We start from the raw sequence: 17,348 nt of genomic DNA, 5'->3' as shown, positions 1-17,348 counted from the left end.
CCTACAAAGTGGACGACATTCAAATCCTCACAACCTGTGTGGATATTACAATAAACACAGCAGCCTTTTCTCCATACATTTTATTTTATAAATTAATTTGTTTTGGTGTTGCTTCACAAAATAACATTTTCAATACATGTGATAATAGGAAAAAGTGGCCAGTAGGTGTCAGTAGAAGGCTGCGGGTGTCAGATTGGTTCAAAACCTCATTTTAATTCTGGCACAACTCCTTCCACCGTTTCAGTCTCTCACAAAGCCTCGCTGTGCCCATCACTACAGCTGATCCCAATACTTGATATTATATTAAATATCACCAAAAATGCATGTAGTCAGTAAACTGTTACTTAACATTTGAAATTATTATACATTTTGTACTTTAATATAGCTTCCAGTACTATCCAACATAACAAAATAAATGCTACCAAATGACTTGAGATGGTATATTTACATACAAAAGTAGCAGCAGTTTCTTCACCCACATTCACTCTTCTCTCATAGGTGTCTTCATCAGTCCATTGACACTGCTGCAGAACAAGGCTCACACTGGATTATGGGCTTTAGTTTCCTCACATAAGCTCCTGCAGTGCAGATTACAAATACATACAGACACGCTGTGATGTGTGACGACATCGCTTGCGCTATCTTTAAAACATGTGACAAGAGTAAATGGTAAATGGCCTGTATTTGTACAGCGCTTTATTTAGTCCCTAAGGACCCCAAAGCGCTTTACACTACTGGTGATGGCAAGCTACATTGTAGCCACAGATGCCCTGGGGCGCAATGACAGAGGCAAGGCTGCCAGACACTGGCGCCACCGGGCCCTCTGACCACCACCAGTAGGCAACGGGTGAAGTGTCTTGCCCAAGGACACAACGACCGAGACTGTCCGAGCCGGTGCTCAAACCGGCAACCTTCCGATTACAAGACGAACTGCCAACTCAGAGTTAGCAGTAAAGCTAACAATAATTGTCACACTCTTTATTCTTTGTCAGTCTTTATTATATTTACACTTATATTTACATTCAGCAACAATTGAGACAGAAACGGTTTAGGTGGCATATAAATTTACATCACATATGTGTACATACCTATAAACTGATTCTGGTTTAAAGCAACCCAGTTTGTTGGGTTTGTGATTGTTTAATCACATTTGACTTCATAAACTATAAGTCTGATATTGAGGTCAATGTGACAACCATGGTGACAATGTTGGCCCGAACAGCAGATCTGCAACCATCTGGCAACCAGTTATGAAAGAAAAATTTGCATTCCCTGACCAGTTGCAAATGGTTGCTGGAGGTTGATGGCAGACACTGAGAAAAATGATTGCCAAAATCCCAGTCATGCAGGCCTAAAGACCAGTCAGTGACCCCCGGCAACCACCTGTTTCTAAGGAAAAATGTGTATTCTGGGATTGGTGAACTGCTGCATAAGTCAGATATATTGGCTCTGCTAATTTTTTCTCGCTGTTATATCCGCTGCCCTTCTCCGTGCTGCATTTTTCTGATGTCTCACAGGCTGTATCGAGTGAGATGGCACATGAACAGACAGAAGAGATTGCCCGTTTCCGCTCTGATTTCCATCCCAATCCACATGCTACCTCTGTCTTTGCATTTGCTCCTCTTCTTCTTCTTCCACCTTCCTCAGATTGTGGTCGTAGCCATTAGCTGTGATCTGGCACTGTGGTAGCATTTCCTCCAGCAGGATGATGACCAGGCCAGGATTTGAAATCCCAGGTAGGGATGAGACATTCAGATGCTTCAGTCCCCTGCAGCAGGCAGAGACAGTAAAAGAAATAAAGAAGTACTTATTATAACAACTATCACTGGTGATATTAACTAGTATTTTGATGCATTTTGGCTCATTTACTTGAGATTCCTGAGCGCAGCCAGGCCGCCTGTGGTGATGCGTGGACAATCTGAGATGTCTAGCTCCTCCAGAGAGTCCTGGAACAAATGGAGCCTGGCCAGGAACCAGTCGTCCACTTCAGGACAGCCTTTTAATTTTAGAGTCCGCAAAGATCGCTGCCTCTCTGTGGTGACATAAATCAGATCAGAAACTAGACTTGCTTGCTGAATATTAAAGAAATTAATCATCAGCAAGTGAAAAAATTAAGTTTGAGCTCAGTACCCAGATTTTCCAGTCCTGTGTAGTTGATGATGGTATAGCTCATGTCTGCTTCTTCTATAGGTGTGTTTTTGTGATTTAAGAAGTCCCAGCTGAATTTGCCCCTCTGGTTTGTATGAAACCACTCAGACTGGCCGACATACCTGAGAATCATGGATCACAGCAGCACAAAGACAAGAGCTTAACTCAAACACTTCACACACACACGTATACATACATATACACACACACACCCACATATATATATATATATATATATATATATATATCCCCAAAACAGCAATAGCAAGAGAAAAGAAAAAACTAAAAAGTTAAAAAGTATCCAACTCTAGTGCTTTTGTCATGAGACTCATCTGCTCATCATCTTTATTCTTCAGCACAGCCTGAACTCTCTTGGTCAAGCTTTCTTCAGGAATAGTGCTCCAGGCTTCTTAAACTGCATTAAAAGTTCTTCTTTCGATGTTTTGCATTTTGTTCTGTTCTTTGTCTCACTGATCTGCTTAACTAATGTTGAGGTCTGGGCTCTGGAGAGGCCAATCCATAACACTATCAGTGTTTCACTGTGAGTTTTTACTGCATTGCCAGTGTTTTGGGATCATTCTTATGCTGAAAAATGAAGCCGTTGCCAATCAGACGCTTTCAACATGGTATTGCATGTTGGATCAAAATCTGATGTAGCCCATCAGCTTTGACCCAACACCACTGGGAATGCAGCCACAAACCATGACAGAGCTTCCACCGTGTTTTACTGTTGGCTGTAGACACTCACTGTGATCCCCATCTCACAGTGAAGATGTTTGTGTTCAATAATTTGAACCACAAATTTCAAATTTGGACTGATTACTCCATAAGAGCCATTACCAATGATTTTCAGGCCAGCTGTGTAATTTGGCATATCTGAACCTTTTCTCTTTTTCCCCCTTCAATAAACTGTTTCTGTGCAAGAAATGTTTGCAACACGGCTCAAATTTCATCCTGGAACTATTTTTCAAGTACGACTAGATTTCAAGAAAAAACTGACCATTATTAAACCTGAAAATGTTTGGTGGGCAGTTATTAAATATGTAAAAAATCCTTCTATAGCTACAGTGCAGGCACAAGGGAACAAGGCACTTACCTAAATCCTCCCTTCAGACTCAAGATGTAATACGCTGATGCTATGTCTGGCCCATAAAACCTTTGTGTGTAGCTATAGTAGCTGGAAGAAAGTTAAAGTAGCAGAAAAGTCAGTGATTTACACCAAACAACAGAGAGCAGCAGGAGCAGGAACAGGTGCATCATCATGTTACAAAGTCCTACACATTTTTCTTTTGAAGCTGGCTCCTTTTTGCCTGAGACCTCCACCTGAGGAGCATCTCTACATCATAGAAACGCTGGGTGAGGAACAGGAGGAGTCTCCTGTGCAGAGGAGGAGGAGATGCTGAGCTGGTGCTCCACTGTCGCCTAGCAACAACGAGGAGAACTGACCGCTGGCAACATCTGTGTAGATACTGTGCACAGAGACAGGAAATGGGATGGAGGATATGAACAGTGACTACTGTCAGGTTAAACCTAAGTAGAGAATCAATGACAGCACATGTCTGTTAACAGTGTGGTTTTTGTTTTCCATTCAGACACGGAGATTTTGCCATAATTACGTATAAATGTTACAGTTATGTTATGTAAAAACGTGTCTCACACAAATTCAACCACAGGTCTTTTCTAACATTAGCTAACGTTACTCTTATCGTATTTATATGGTTCAACTACCTTGCAAAATCCTAACAACACCATGCGCTTTAAGCCTGCCGGGCCTGCCTTACGTACAACATGTAATTTCGTCAGCTTAACGCAGTAATAAGTCGAAATTCGAAGGGTAACTTACTGTCAAGGGGGCCGACATGTTGACGCCGCTTTACAGAAAGTCGGAAAGGACAAACCGCACGCTTCCGCTTCTTGCTGGTGTCAGTTTGTTGTTGTTTTTCGTGTCCACCGCAAGGTGTCGCTCAATCCACGTGTCTAGTCCAGATTAGAAGCTCCTGAGCGGAGTTCTTCCCTCATAAAGTCCAGACGGACTTACAACTAGGCAAATCGTGAGGCAGTGAGAAAAAAACATGGTCTAACAAGCATCCAATGTCTTTGATTACCAAATGTATATACATGACACTGTTATGAAAAGAGTACAATTTCATTTTTATTTATATAGCGCTAAATAACAACAGTGCCTTAAGGCACTTTGTACTGCAAGGCCCCACAAAAATACAGAGAAAACCCCAACAGTTTAGACTGGCCCCCTATGACCAAGCACTTGGCAACAGTGGAAAGGAAAAACTCTCTTTTAACAGGAAGAAACCACCAACAGAACCAGGCTCAGGGAGGGGTAGCCATCTGCTGAGACCGGTTGGGGGTGAGTTGAGAGAAGCAGGACAAAGAGAAGCTGTGGAAGAGATCCAGAGCTTAATAATAACTAATGATTAAACGATTGCTGTTTCAGCATGTTGTGAGTGAAAAAGAAACACTCAGGGCATCATGGAAAATCCCCAGCAACCTAGGCTTCAGGGTCACATGATCCAGCCCTAACTAACTATCTGCTTTATCAAAAAGGAACATTTTAAGCTCAACCTTAAAAAGTTCCACAGAAGAGGGGCCTGAAAGCTGAAGGCTCTGCCTTCCATTCTACTTTTAAATATCCTGGGAAGTAAACTAGCAGTCTGAGAGCAAACTACATTGTGGTGATATGTTAATCTACAGTTAAAAATAAATAAATAAATAAAAAAAACTCAGTGTAATTGGAGCATTATTAAGTATTATTGTTAATTATTATTATTTATTTTACTGCTGTAGGTATGAAAGGGGGTCAAAAGTGTCATTGTCCACCCTCTGCCAGGTGCGGCAAGGGCTAGCATTACAGTCACCGGGGTGCACGGCCTCTCCTCCTGCACAGTGCACACATAGGCAGGTTAACAAGCACAGAGAGACATTTGTGGGAGGAACTGTGTGAAACTTAAAAAGTCACATTTGGAAGTGTTTTTGCCAGTGTGCTAACTCATTTTAAAGCACTGCTGTCTTATCTTCTTGTTATTAAGAATGATTCCTTCAAAATCGTTTTAAAACACCAGGAGCGTATAATTGAATTTGCATATGTACATTAAGCAGGTTACTGTCCCCCCATCCTAACATCAGAAAGAGCCGTCAACACGTTACACTCTTATGTTTATAACCAGGCAAACACAAAAGAGTGCAGAAGAGTATGATGCTTATATGTGCAGTGAATAATCACTAAATATTCAAGAATAACACACGCATTATTAGCAGGGATAGTGTTAATCCTGTTCCATCTTCACTCTGCTTTTCATGCAAGAACACAGCTGATGTGCTGCTGCAATTCAAATTGATTGTGTTTCTGTATCATTAAACACAACCTTTAAATCACTGCAGACTAAGGCTCTCAAAAAATAGTCCAAATTCAATTATACAATTAGATATCCAAAGAGAATACCAACATCAATTTTAAAATTGATTGTAAAAATCAGTTATTCATCCTTCAAATGGGATTCTGTCTGGCAGAGTCAGAACAGCTGTGATGTGTAGGTTCAGTGGCTCCGAGGTGCAAAGCATAAAAACAAAAAAACGTTTAAAGGTCAATCAACAGTTTATTTGCTTGTTTGGACACAAATCCCTCATAGTACCAGGCCACTTGGGACAAAGGAAAAACTGCTTCAGTCCCTGATTGTCTCCCAGGTGTCTGACTATTTTGAGGGATTTTATTTAGATTCTCATGGAATAGGATCTGACTAGATTTGAAGTGAACATAAAGAGGATATCACTGGCTCATTTTCAGGTAACCAAAACTTTTAATTGCAGTCTCCTGTGATTAAGGTTTTAGCCATAAAGTTATTCGTCCTGTGTAATCAGAAATCATTTTTCAGTTATTTTTCATTTTCTTAAAATGCTTGTTAGAGCTAGGCTGACATGGAAAGCTTTTCTTAGCTGGTAGTACTCTCCCAGTACATGCAATTGTAGTCCATATTATGGAATATCCTACATAATGTGGTCTATGAGGTTTTCCTCACACATATTCCCAGACTGCTGCTTTGTTGCTTCAGCATTGTTGCTTAAGTCAGTAGTATGTGTTTAACCTTTTTGGATTTTTCTATTATAGCTTAACCTTGGTTTGTAAAATATGCCATTCTGGTGCAGTAGCTGCCATTGTACATGTGCACTGCCTTTTCATTATAAACATGCTCATAGCTGAATGGGGAAATCCTGACTTTTTGAGTTGATAACCAGCTTGCCGTGACCGCTTAGCCTGATTTCTGACAATACGTGTAAATGAAGCCAGATAAGGAAAATGTATCCTGGGAATGCTGGACTTTTCTCTCAGTACAGGCCCCCCGAAGCTTCCATTATGCCAGAACAAAGACATTTACAAACATCTCAGCTCATTGGCATTTCAGCTGTACAGAAGTGCTATGGTAAATGTTGAAGCAAAGCTTTCACAACCTTTTAAGAGCTGTGTGTTTGGTTGTACAGAGAAGAATCACGTCTAATCCACTGATGCTGCAAACCTCAGAGTGTCAGGGGTCACTAGTTCTCCCAGCTTGGGTTAGTCAGGCTGCACACCTCCACACAGAAATCCAAGAAATAATCAAACAGATACGATATTTATGTTTTGTGGTTGAAGTGTTAAGATTTCCAGCCCTGCCTGCAGACAGTTGCAGAGTTTGCTGTGGGTGTCATCTCCCAGGAGGAGTTGTGGCATGGTTAGGTAGATGTGTGACAGAAGGATAGCAGTAGGAGTGAAAGAGAAGTTTACAAGATGGTAGTGAGACATGCTGCAGTGTATAGTTTGGGGACGGTAGCGCTGACAAAAATCTGTCAGAACTGAAGAAGTGAATATTTTTATTGGGGGTGACCAGGATGGAGCTTTTTGGAGACAAGGTTAGGCAAGGCTGAGATGGTTTATACATGTGCAGAGAAGGGATATATTGGAAAAAAGATGCTGAAGAGGAAGACGACAGAGAAGATCCATGGATGCAGTTGTGTGTGCAGCTGTGGTGACCCCTAAAGACAGCAGTCATCACAACATCACATGCAAATCATGTCTGTAACTAAATCTTTACAGCTTCCAAAACCTTCAGTAAAAAGGAGGTGAATGAGATTTAATTTAATCTGCAGATAGACTGTAGTCTAGCCTCCTCTACATTGAGGTAGAGGAGGCAGTGATACACCACTGCCAATGATACTGAAGTCATTTTATGAATCTGCTGCTGTTTGTATTCTCCTGTGTCGCCTCTTAATTATTCAGACCATACAAATAGCTGTCTGCTTCTGACATGTCAGTCAGTATGCTTCTGAATCATTCACCTCAAGGCATACATCTCTGTGTCAGTATCACTTCTTTATAGAACTTCTCTCCAAGCACTGAGTGTTTTTTCTCTTTGACACCACAGGGAGATAAGGGAGAGTGTGAAATGTCTCTCATCAGACAGATTTACTGCTGAAAAACAAGCCAATGCCACACTCCCTTTTCCACGCACGCACACACCTCCCTACGTACGCCATCAGTATGAAGTGACGGGCGGCTCGCACCTGCTGGAGGCACACACAATTAGCAAATGAGATCATGGCTAGCACTTTTCCTGAGTGTTTGCAAATGACAGGCAGAGAAAAGAAGCCACAGTTGAAAAAAGATCTCTTTGGTGTGACGGTGATGCTGATGTTCAGTGCTTTAAGCTCTGTCGGTAGTCCATGCAATGCAGCAGTAATCGGCATGAATAAAACACCCTGCCAGAATATTTTGCACATGTATCACACGATTCATACAATGGAAACATGGCAGGAGGAAGAGAAGTTAGTGACAAAGTAAGAGTCTCTATGGAGCGCAAGCAACTCACACTGTTGAAGGAATGGCTGAATGAACATATGGACCAATGAGGTAAACGAAGTGACTGGCAGAGGTAATGAGTGAATTGATTGGTGCACAGAATAGATGCGCTGCTTACTAGAGCAGAATTTTAATGCTTTATCAGAGGTTGTTAGACAACGCTTCTGTTTTTTCCCTCCATGGTTAAAGTGCTCATGTGTGGGAGTGGTTTGACTCAGAGTTAACTGTCAGAGCGACTGATGATCATAGATTCTGATCAGTTTGAGATATTCAGTAAATATGTATTCTGCATGCAGCTCTGCTCGGAAACACCCAGAAACAAATCACCAGAAGCTTTTCCGTGCACCTCGCTGCGTTACTGATGGGCTTTTTTTCCCATAATTCACATGAAGTTTGATGCATTGTGTTCATATATGCCTTAATGGACCGGGTGTTCACTTCAAGTGTGGAGTCAACAAAAAGTGAGACCACAGTTATACTGCACATGTTGCTAGTCTATGCCATAAAAAGGAAACATCAATGTCAGCAAATGCTTGGGTGAGGTAGCATTAGATTCTTAAATAACACATAAAGTGTGAACGGCCAAGAATAGTGGTGCTAGATCAGTTACCAGGTATATAAAACCTGAGCTTGTGCCCAACAGTGATGGTCGCCTGCTTTTCGGGAAAAGAGCAGAGGAGGGTCATATTGACAAAAGCTGCCATCTACTTCCCCAAAAACTGGCCAATTAGGATTACTCAGATGACTTTGACTTGTGTGAATGCATGACTGCATTTTGTGCATGAGTGATTTTCATTTTTAACAGTGAAGTCACAATCAGGTAACCAGTAACATTAATTAATAGCTTTATTGACCCATAAAATGTCCTTCCTGTTGTTGTTGTTATTGTTGTTGTTACAGGGTAGCATAAAGACATTAATTAAAGACAATCAAAACACAAGAAGACAAGGAAATACATTATTCGTGCTCCTAATTACAAAATATGCTTGTATAACATTCCACTGGCTACACGAAACAGTTTAAATATATTTACCCGTCAGCTTGAAAGGCTTGGGGTGGGCGCTGCATGGACAACTTTGTGAACACAATAATGTGAGAACAAATTGATACGATACATGCCTCTACTAAATATATATATATTGATATTGAAAATTTTGCAAACATAATAGCCAAAGGAGGTCAACAGGATTTCCAAAATTTCAATTCAGTTTCAATTCCAATTTAAATTATATATATATATATATTTAAATTTTATACAGTGCCAAATCACAACAACAGTCACCTCAAGGTAAAACAGACCCTACAATAATAGATACAGAGAAAAACCCAATAATCATATGATCCTCTATGAGCAAGCACTTTGGCAACAGTGGGAAGGAAAAACTCCCTTTTAACAGGAAGAAACCTCTGTCAAAACTAGGCTCAGGGAGGGGCGGCCATCCAGCAGAAGCAAGACAGGACAAAAGACATGCTGTGGAAGAGAGCCAGAGTGTACATAGTGCCATAGTGCATTTATTTAGGAAGGATATCATTATATGCCTCTCATACTGGTATCTTAGTTGCATCGACAGACAATCTTTGACAGTCTGGAATTCTGCAAAATTCATAAAATTCATGCATTTTTTATTTGCAGGTTTCTCTATGTTGCACTATAATATGTAGCTATGATGTCAGCACTGTTTCAGTCTTTTGACAAAATGACATTTAAAGCTTTTTCCACAGTTTGCATTCAGTGAAATTTCATAATGATAGTCACCCTTCTGCTGTCGGATTTTCAGACTGTCGGACTGTATGGATTTTCAGGCCAGGGCACAATTTGATAGGAGGAGCAATGAAAGATTTTCCATGTTAATTCTGGAGGAATTAAGATTAGGTGGTAAAAATTTCTTCTGCCAGGAGGCTCAGGAGTTGCACTGGCAACTACTTTTCTTTCTACAGTTCTTTTATAAAATCACAAAATCCTGTCTTCAAGATGCACTGATCCCAAGATGTAATATTCTTTGTCTTGACATCCTTTTTTTAGTGTTTGTGAAGCACACCAACACAGACATCTTGTATTTATACACTGTAGGGTATTTTTTAATAGTAATGAGTGATCATACTGTTTTACTGTCACTCTGAACTCTCTGGTGTTCTTTTGTCCTCTGTGGCAGCGGGAAAATCAATAAAATCAATGAATCCTTACATACAACATGTTCTGGTTGCCTGCTGGGCTTTTAAGAGGACTATTTTTATGAATAGTTTTCTGCTGTCAGTCAACCTGATGTCAACAATTTGCCCTGCACTTCTTTTTTCAGCTTCTCAGCTACTGACAGGGTTGCTCCAGACGACAGTGATGCCAAGCAGAGGTTGGAATCAGGATGGTCTAATGTATGTAATAATGTTCAGTCTGAGACTGCAGGCTTACAAAATTCTGATGACATTACAGAGAATATTTAATTTTATTATCATTTCCCCAGAAAAAATGACACTGTTTTCAGTTTTGGTTGGTCAGTCTATAGCCTTTTTAAAAGAGACATTACATCTAAATTGGTTGAAAAATTAAAGTTGAAAAGATATATTTTGAGGCTGTTATAAGTGGTTAATTTAACTTTATTTCAACCATCTATTAATTCACACAAATCTCTAAATGGTACAGAGCTGAGGCGTTTACCTCATTTTAAGAACTGCTAAGGACCAGATCATTTTTTTTACTATTTCCTTACAGCTAACAGAGGGTGTACTCTCTTTTTCACATGACTCTAATCGTCATATTTACTAATTATACATGCTTCTCTGCTCACTCGACCTGATGTAAATCCAATATTCCTTCTGCTTGCCTGGCAGACTGTCATTGAGTTCAAAGCAATTCATGCTCTTCAGGCAGCATTAGAGCATGCTTGAAGAAAACTACCACGATTATAAGAACGCAAACTTCATTTTTACCCACACTTGTCAGATGTTCATCACTGGGACTGTTGCTCATTCTGGAAGAGAAAAGACTGCTACCAGTTTTGTTAGAAAATGAAATTTCCCAGTTCCTGCTCCCCTATGGCTTGCCACTTTTTACTGTGAGTTAGAGTAAGTGATGGCCCTGTGGGAAAGCCATTAGCTGCTGATGGTCTCTCTTGTTCTTTCTCTCTTGCTGCTTTTCCCAGTTTCTGGAGAGATCTAGTAAAAACACACACATTCACCATGCACACACACACAAACACAAACCACTGCACCAATTCTCGAGACCGTTAGAGGCTGTCAGAGTTGTTTTGTTTTGACCAGGTCCCATAAGGCCAGCGGAGTCTGTAAATCTCTGCTGTCCTGGCAGGAAAGCAATTAGTGGGCGGTCATACTGGGCCAGTTTGTTTAATGCTGTCTTTGAAGGACAGTCAATTTGGAGGGGCAAAAGGGCAAAAGGGGCATTTGTGCTTAAAATTCTGAAAAGCACAGATGTTAATCCATAGCTGATTTAATCTTTGTTTCGCATGCTTTGTATCTTCCAGACAAAAAGCTGGAGAGTTTAACTGGTAAAATAAGTGCACTGTTGTCATGGATGAACCAATTTTCCTTTCCTGAAGAGCAAACACATCTTCTATAATTAAGTTTGCATTAAATCACTGGGCTGTTAATGTGATGTGTGTCTCCTGATCTTTTGTACATTCACTCACTATTCAAACACCTTAGCGTGTTGTGTGTGTGTCCGTGCACCAGAGCACACAATCATCATCTTGTTATCTTTCCTTTCCACACATTTGTACTAATTTCCATTGGCAGAATTAATTTACATGGTGATGAACAGCACGCCGACCCAACTCACACTTATAAATGCTGCCCAATTACACACAGCACCGTTATCTTGTCTGGGAGACTTCACTCGGAATAGCACATCTACCAAGAATAGCATAAGCCGAGCAGAGCACGTCATTAGATTGAAGCTGTATTGAGCTTTGGAAAATGCTGATACACCTAAAATTACCAGTATTCACTCATGAGTTTCGTGAGATGGTGTGTCGTGCACACACGCAGGCTCACCGTGCTGCGCTGACATGAAATCTGGCTTGTGCACGTGTAAGGCAAGGATGCAAACACCATCAAATGCTGCAGTTTGGAGCTCAGTACTCTGTCCTGGGGTGGGCAGCCCCAAGTGTGCATCTCCAGCGTGGAGGGTTTAAAAAACTGGATCAAGGCTTGGGTTGGATCTTCCTTTGAGAATTCACATCAGAAATAAAAGAATCTGTTTTTGTTCTCTAAACCTTTGAACATGCTGACTCATTGTGTCATAAGACATGTGGCTGAAACACTAACAAAACGCCTGTGATCAAGTCAATTATTGTTGCACTCTATGGCTAAAGTTAGCAGATGTTAGTTGTGGCAGTTATGTGCTTACAACCATTTTAATACAGTCTATTATTAAATTACAGAAATTCCAGTATAACCTTTTAAAACGTCATACAGAAATGGAAAACAAGGAACCCATTGTCTGAAGTAGCTCAGTTTAATGAGGTGGGACAATTGATAGAAGATAGTGTTGATGCCAATTATGGGCCACTAAGAGAAGAAACTGCTAAAGAAAGAGTTCATAGATTTCATTACTATTATTTTGGATTGGAAGCATCCGTACTCTAAAAACGAATACTCAACAACACTTTGTCTGTGTGTTTTGTGATTTACCCTTATCGTTACCTTCATCTTTTCTTCTGAAGATTTATATGGAATACCAGGAAAGCTACATTAGATCTGTCTCTGTTATACCGTTTGACAGAGGAGGCATGAAATGTTCAGATTTTATGTTGTACTCCCACCCGAGATGCGAGCGAGGAGGCTTGGCAACAAGCGTCTAACTTGATGAGACGGCTTCCCCTCGGAGCTCAGTTTTAAAGCGATGCCAATTAAATGTGACATTTGACAAAACTGTATCAGAAACTGTTTTTTGTTACCACCCAGCTACAGCTGTACTCTATGATCTGAGATGTGACAGCGTTCATGACACTTTCTATATTTAAGGCCACATTTAATTAAATTCACGACTTGGTGAAATGTGATAAGATGTTTTACAGACACTTGCAAACAGCAGCAGTTTAAGGGCAGAAAGTCTGATTCTCTTAAGTGACTGAAGCAACACGTGGGTAAAGCTGAGAGTTGCTTAAAGAGTCCTCATGCTGTGATTTGCGTACTCTGGCCGAGTGTCGTGCCACTTTTATCTGCTGAAATTAAAATCACCTGTGGATCCTTGATTACAGCTCCTCTCTCCTCTGTACGCCAGATGCATTTTTTCACACTCCACCCTGCTTTGGTTTTGAGTTACCCCTGGAACCAGACCAGCAGCTACCGTCCTGTCAAGTAAAGCAGTTCTGCAAACCTTCAAACATACCATTGATTCCACTGTACTGCCACTCTGCCTCAGTCCCTTCAGCTGCTGACCCTGAGCCTCCTCTCTGAACCAATAGATCCCTCCCTGTTTGTATTATTTCCTAATATAGCTCTCTGTTGCGTTAATAAAGTATGTGAACTGCCAATTGCTGTCTTCTGGGTCCTGCTTAAGTATCCACTTGGTAACTTTGCCTCTTAAGGCCATATCGGCTTGGAGGCAGAGGAGACGACGGCACAAACGAGAGAAATAAAAGCAGCTCCTTGTCTTTCCTTGTGCTCACTTCCCATGTTGTGTTTTCCTTCTTTTGTGACTGCCCGCTCCGCCCTCATTGGTTGCACCTGTGTTAACAGTTAATTGTTTTCACCTGTGTCTAAACAGCCCAGCGTATCCTGTTCTGTCTTATGCTTCCAGTGGATTCCTGTTTTTTCTTTTTATGTCTGGACTTTGTATGTCCTTGGTGTTTTGGATCAGCCGTTAAAGATTTGCTTTTTATTTACTGAACTCTCTGTCTTACATTGGGTTCTTTTCTCCAGGGTTACGTGACAGTCTGAGAAAGTATCACAAGTATGTAGTTGTCAAATTATTGCCACAACAATGACCTCACTGTCAGTCTGTGATATTTAAGGATTTTCATTGGCTCCTGAAGATTTTCATTGTTTTATTTCAAATGAAATGCACATATTATGTGGATTCTCTAGATTTACTTGATTTCCTGCGCAGGATCTCAGACTGCGTGATGCTATTTCTTTGAGAGGAGAACATTTACTATGTAAGTGTAGTACATAAAGTTGATGATAATCACTGCCCTGTCTATGTAAGTCTGGATCCAAACATACACAGGTATTTTCAAAAAATGTAATTCGAAGTCAAAAACTGTGACTACTTATATTTTCAAACCAGGCTTGTTACTTTACCAAAAACACATGAAAGACAATCCTATTAGTGTAGGTGTATCTATTACTTATCACATACAAAGAGATGAAAGAAGCAAAACCGTATAATTGATAGCAGAATACTCAGTGGTTAAAGTGTGCTGGAATGATCCAGAACAGCATCTATATGTCCATAAGCTGAGGTCACAGCACTTTAGTATCTAGCAAGTCCTATATAAATATATGTGCTATATATGAGTCCTCCTCTATAGTTAAAATTAAAAAAAACAACTTTCAAACTATTTCCCTGTATCTTTTGTTTTTGTACATACTGTTTGAGTATTCCCATTAGGTTGGAGACACTTTTCAAAGCAGCAGCAGATGAATAATGCAAAGGGAATAAAGGGCTTTTTTCTACATTTTAGCTACATGAGCCATAATACATCAGTTGTGCAAGTTAAAAAACTGATGCCAACACGAACCTGCTTCACTTGTGGCGTAGCTACGGAAATCCCGAAGGACCTCTTCAGTCCTCTACAGTCACATTGAATTGACAGAGCTTATATGCTGTGTCTGTTGTTAGTTGTGCTGATGGGTGAGCTTCACCTGATTCAAGAAAATGAAAGGCTGAGTATATGAGATAAGATTGCAAGAATTATTTAATGCACTGCTCTGAAGGATATATTCACGCACAGAAACGATTTAATGTCTTTTAAATTAAAACTAGAACTAGAACATGCTAAATTAGGAATAATGTATTATACATTTCAGTCATTTGACAGTGTTCCTCTCATTTTCTTCATCTTTTTTTATTCCCATTTGTTATGTTGTTGAACTTTGCACACAAAGCCTTTCTTGTCCTCCTGTCATAAAACAGTCGGGTCTTTAATGTATAATCTCAGCGCATGCATCATCATTTCTGTTCACCATCTTCTCTAATCTCTACTTCCCTCCGTCTTTGTCAGCAGAATATTGAGTTGAGCTCGTGGCGCATAATAAGCGCGCCTACTTTACAGGTCAAATGCGCACATGCATATAAATACAGTGCATGCTGTGCACAGTGCAAAAGGAATAACACGAGGGGGGGACAAAAGATTCAAATTGACTGTGAGATCGAACTGCTAATCATGAATAACTTAAAGCATGTTCAGACTCTGGCTCTTCGTTTTTGGCGTCATCAATCACGGCTCAATCTTTTTACTCCGCTACAGCTTCATTAATCTCATAATGGACTCTGGGCTGCATATCATCTAGGTAATATCTGCTTCTATTCAAACTATGATTAAATAACCTCGCCTGAAGCACATTTGACAGCCAGAGTCACTGGGTGTTAAATGTGCTTCATTGTTAAGAAGGTGTTTACTGGAAACCACTAAGCCAGGGTCCATCCTTCAGTCCCGACTACAAATTCTTGGCTTGTCTGCTTTATTGTCATTTGAAATATCAGGTTCCCATGCCACTACCTATCAACCATCCACTCATGGTACACAGGATTTAAAATTAAAAGCACTGTTGGTTCTTAAGCCATCAGTACAGCTGCTTTCATGAGGCAGAACATGGACCAGAGTTCAGTGGAGAGACAAGAGAAATCTTAGCTGAAAATAGCAACACGTCACATGAAAGATCAGTAAGTAATCTTAGAAGTTGTGAGCCGCTCAGTGGGCTCAAAGTTATTTTTACACAAGTCTTGCTTCAGCTGTATAATTTATTAATAATTTATTAGATTTTTAAGTACTTCAGCATGCAGCATGTAATGTTTGACTAATGTAATTAAAACTGTGCGAGTTTACAGACTACTTGATGCAGAAAGCACCGATGAAGTGATGAAGAAAACTAAAGAAATCTAAAATATAACAGAGGCAAAAGGGATGTGGAGGCTGAGCAGAAGCTGAAAACAATCCAATAAAAGATGAAGGTGAGGAAAACTGATTCAGAAGTTGCAAAGAAGACAGATGAAACACACTAAAAAACATGATTCTTGACCCTCATAAACATGAAGCAATGACCTTGAGTAAACATGCAACTGAAATATATAAAGTCAACAGTTTATTTATTCAAATATTGATTCATTAGGGAAAATATGCTTGGCATAAACTGAACATTTACCAGTATATTAAATTTAATTTGATCATATTTCGTTAAATGTAACTGTGTATATTTAGTTATGTAACAAAATTTATATGTAATCAAATTACTTCAGTTTTTGCACATATTGTGTGTGTGTGTGTGTGTGTTAGTTTACTACTAAAACATACCTTTGATGTCAGAATCATGCTCGGAAATATAGACATTAATAACTGCATCCGATTTGTTAGGTGGTTGAGTGTGAGGCATTACATAAGCAACCAATCTTAGCCCCTTCCCCTCACCTAAATCAGGACCCCATGTTCTTTCAGGTGATAAGCTGATTACCAAGATGACAGCCTCCTGTCACAGACAGGCGCAGCGGGAGGTCTCATGAAGCGGAGCCAAACCCCCGTCTAAAATACTGATTGATTCTGCTGTCACACAGAAGTCAGAGTAAAGATTATTCTGCTTGCAGGTTTTCCAGATATCATTTTAATGTTTCGATATTCCTAAAGATCAGAACAAAATGAGGTGATAGCTTTCTTTCACCATTCTTGAAATTAGTATTTACTGCCTGAATTCTCAAAAATGAAGAAGTGAAGAGAAACTACATATTGTCTTTATTTTATAAGACATATGTCATGACCCAGTTAATCACTTGAGGTAAATAAAGCTAGCGTTGATGCACATGTGATAAAATGTGATAAAAGACCAGCTGTGTTGTTGTACAGCCATAGCTCAATAACGCTGTTAGTCTAACAGTCACCATTTTGTACTTGTTTGATGTCCACATGGGGCATAGCAGCCCTTCACATCTTTCTGTCACTCATACTGGAAGTGCCACATCAGCTCCCTAGAAAACACCTAAACTGTAAAAAGCCATGACATCTTTGGTAAAAGACTGGAAGTGACATCATTAAAAGCAGCTGTGGGACAGACCTGTGATTTGAGGTTTATAAATAACACTTCAGTAGTACTTATCTGCAGTTGTTGGAGAGTTTGAGTGTTTTCTTTCCTTCGGCACACGGAGTCTGGATCTGTAAGTGTCGAGTACGTTAATAGTCAAACAGCT

At 40.1% G+C, this 17,348-nt stretch overlaps 1 protein-coding gene across 1 annotated transcript; it reads right to left on the bottom strand.

The window, feature by feature from the left end:
- Positions 1 to 977: 977 nt before the first annotated feature.
- On the bottom strand, positions 978 to 4,068 carry dmac2 (distal membrane arm assembly component 2). The gene is made up of 6 exons (XM_084951810.1): positions 3,992 to 4,068; positions 3,427 to 3,617; positions 3,245 to 3,325; positions 2,131 to 2,270; positions 1,870 to 2,032; positions 978 to 1,768 (listed from the first exon to the last, which is right to left on the bottom strand). Exons 1-6 carry the CDS (start codon positions 4,007 to 4,009, stop codon positions 1,597 to 1,599), a joined length of 765 nt encoding a protein of 254 aa, XP_084807936.1. The 5' UTR covers positions 4,010 to 4,068; the 3' UTR covers positions 978 to 1,596.
- Between the last annotated feature and the right edge of the window lie 13,280 nt (positions 4,069 to 17,348).

Source organism: Perissodus microlepis, chromosome 14 (genome assembly GCF_051167445.1).
Source record: "Perissodus microlepis isolate ML-2025 ecotype Zambia chromosome 14, ASM5116744v1, whole genome shotgun sequence".
NCBI classification, from domain to species: domain Eukaryota; kingdom Metazoa; phylum Chordata; class Actinopteri; order Cichliformes; family Cichlidae; genus Perissodus; species Perissodus microlepis.
This window is presented reverse-complemented; position numbering and strand designations above follow the sequence as displayed.

Bases quoted from the DNA above. Each gene is read 5' to 3' on its own strand.
- dmac2 (XM_084951810.1), bottom strand. The intron at 3,326-3,426 runs GTAGGACTTTGT...ACTTTCTTCCAG, and splicing joins CAGCTTCAAAAGAAAAATGT to CTACTATAGCTACACACAAA. The intron at 2,033-2,130 runs GTACTGAGCTCA...ATGTCACCACAG, and splicing joins CACAGGACTGGAAAATCTGG to AGAGGCAGCGATCTTTGCGG.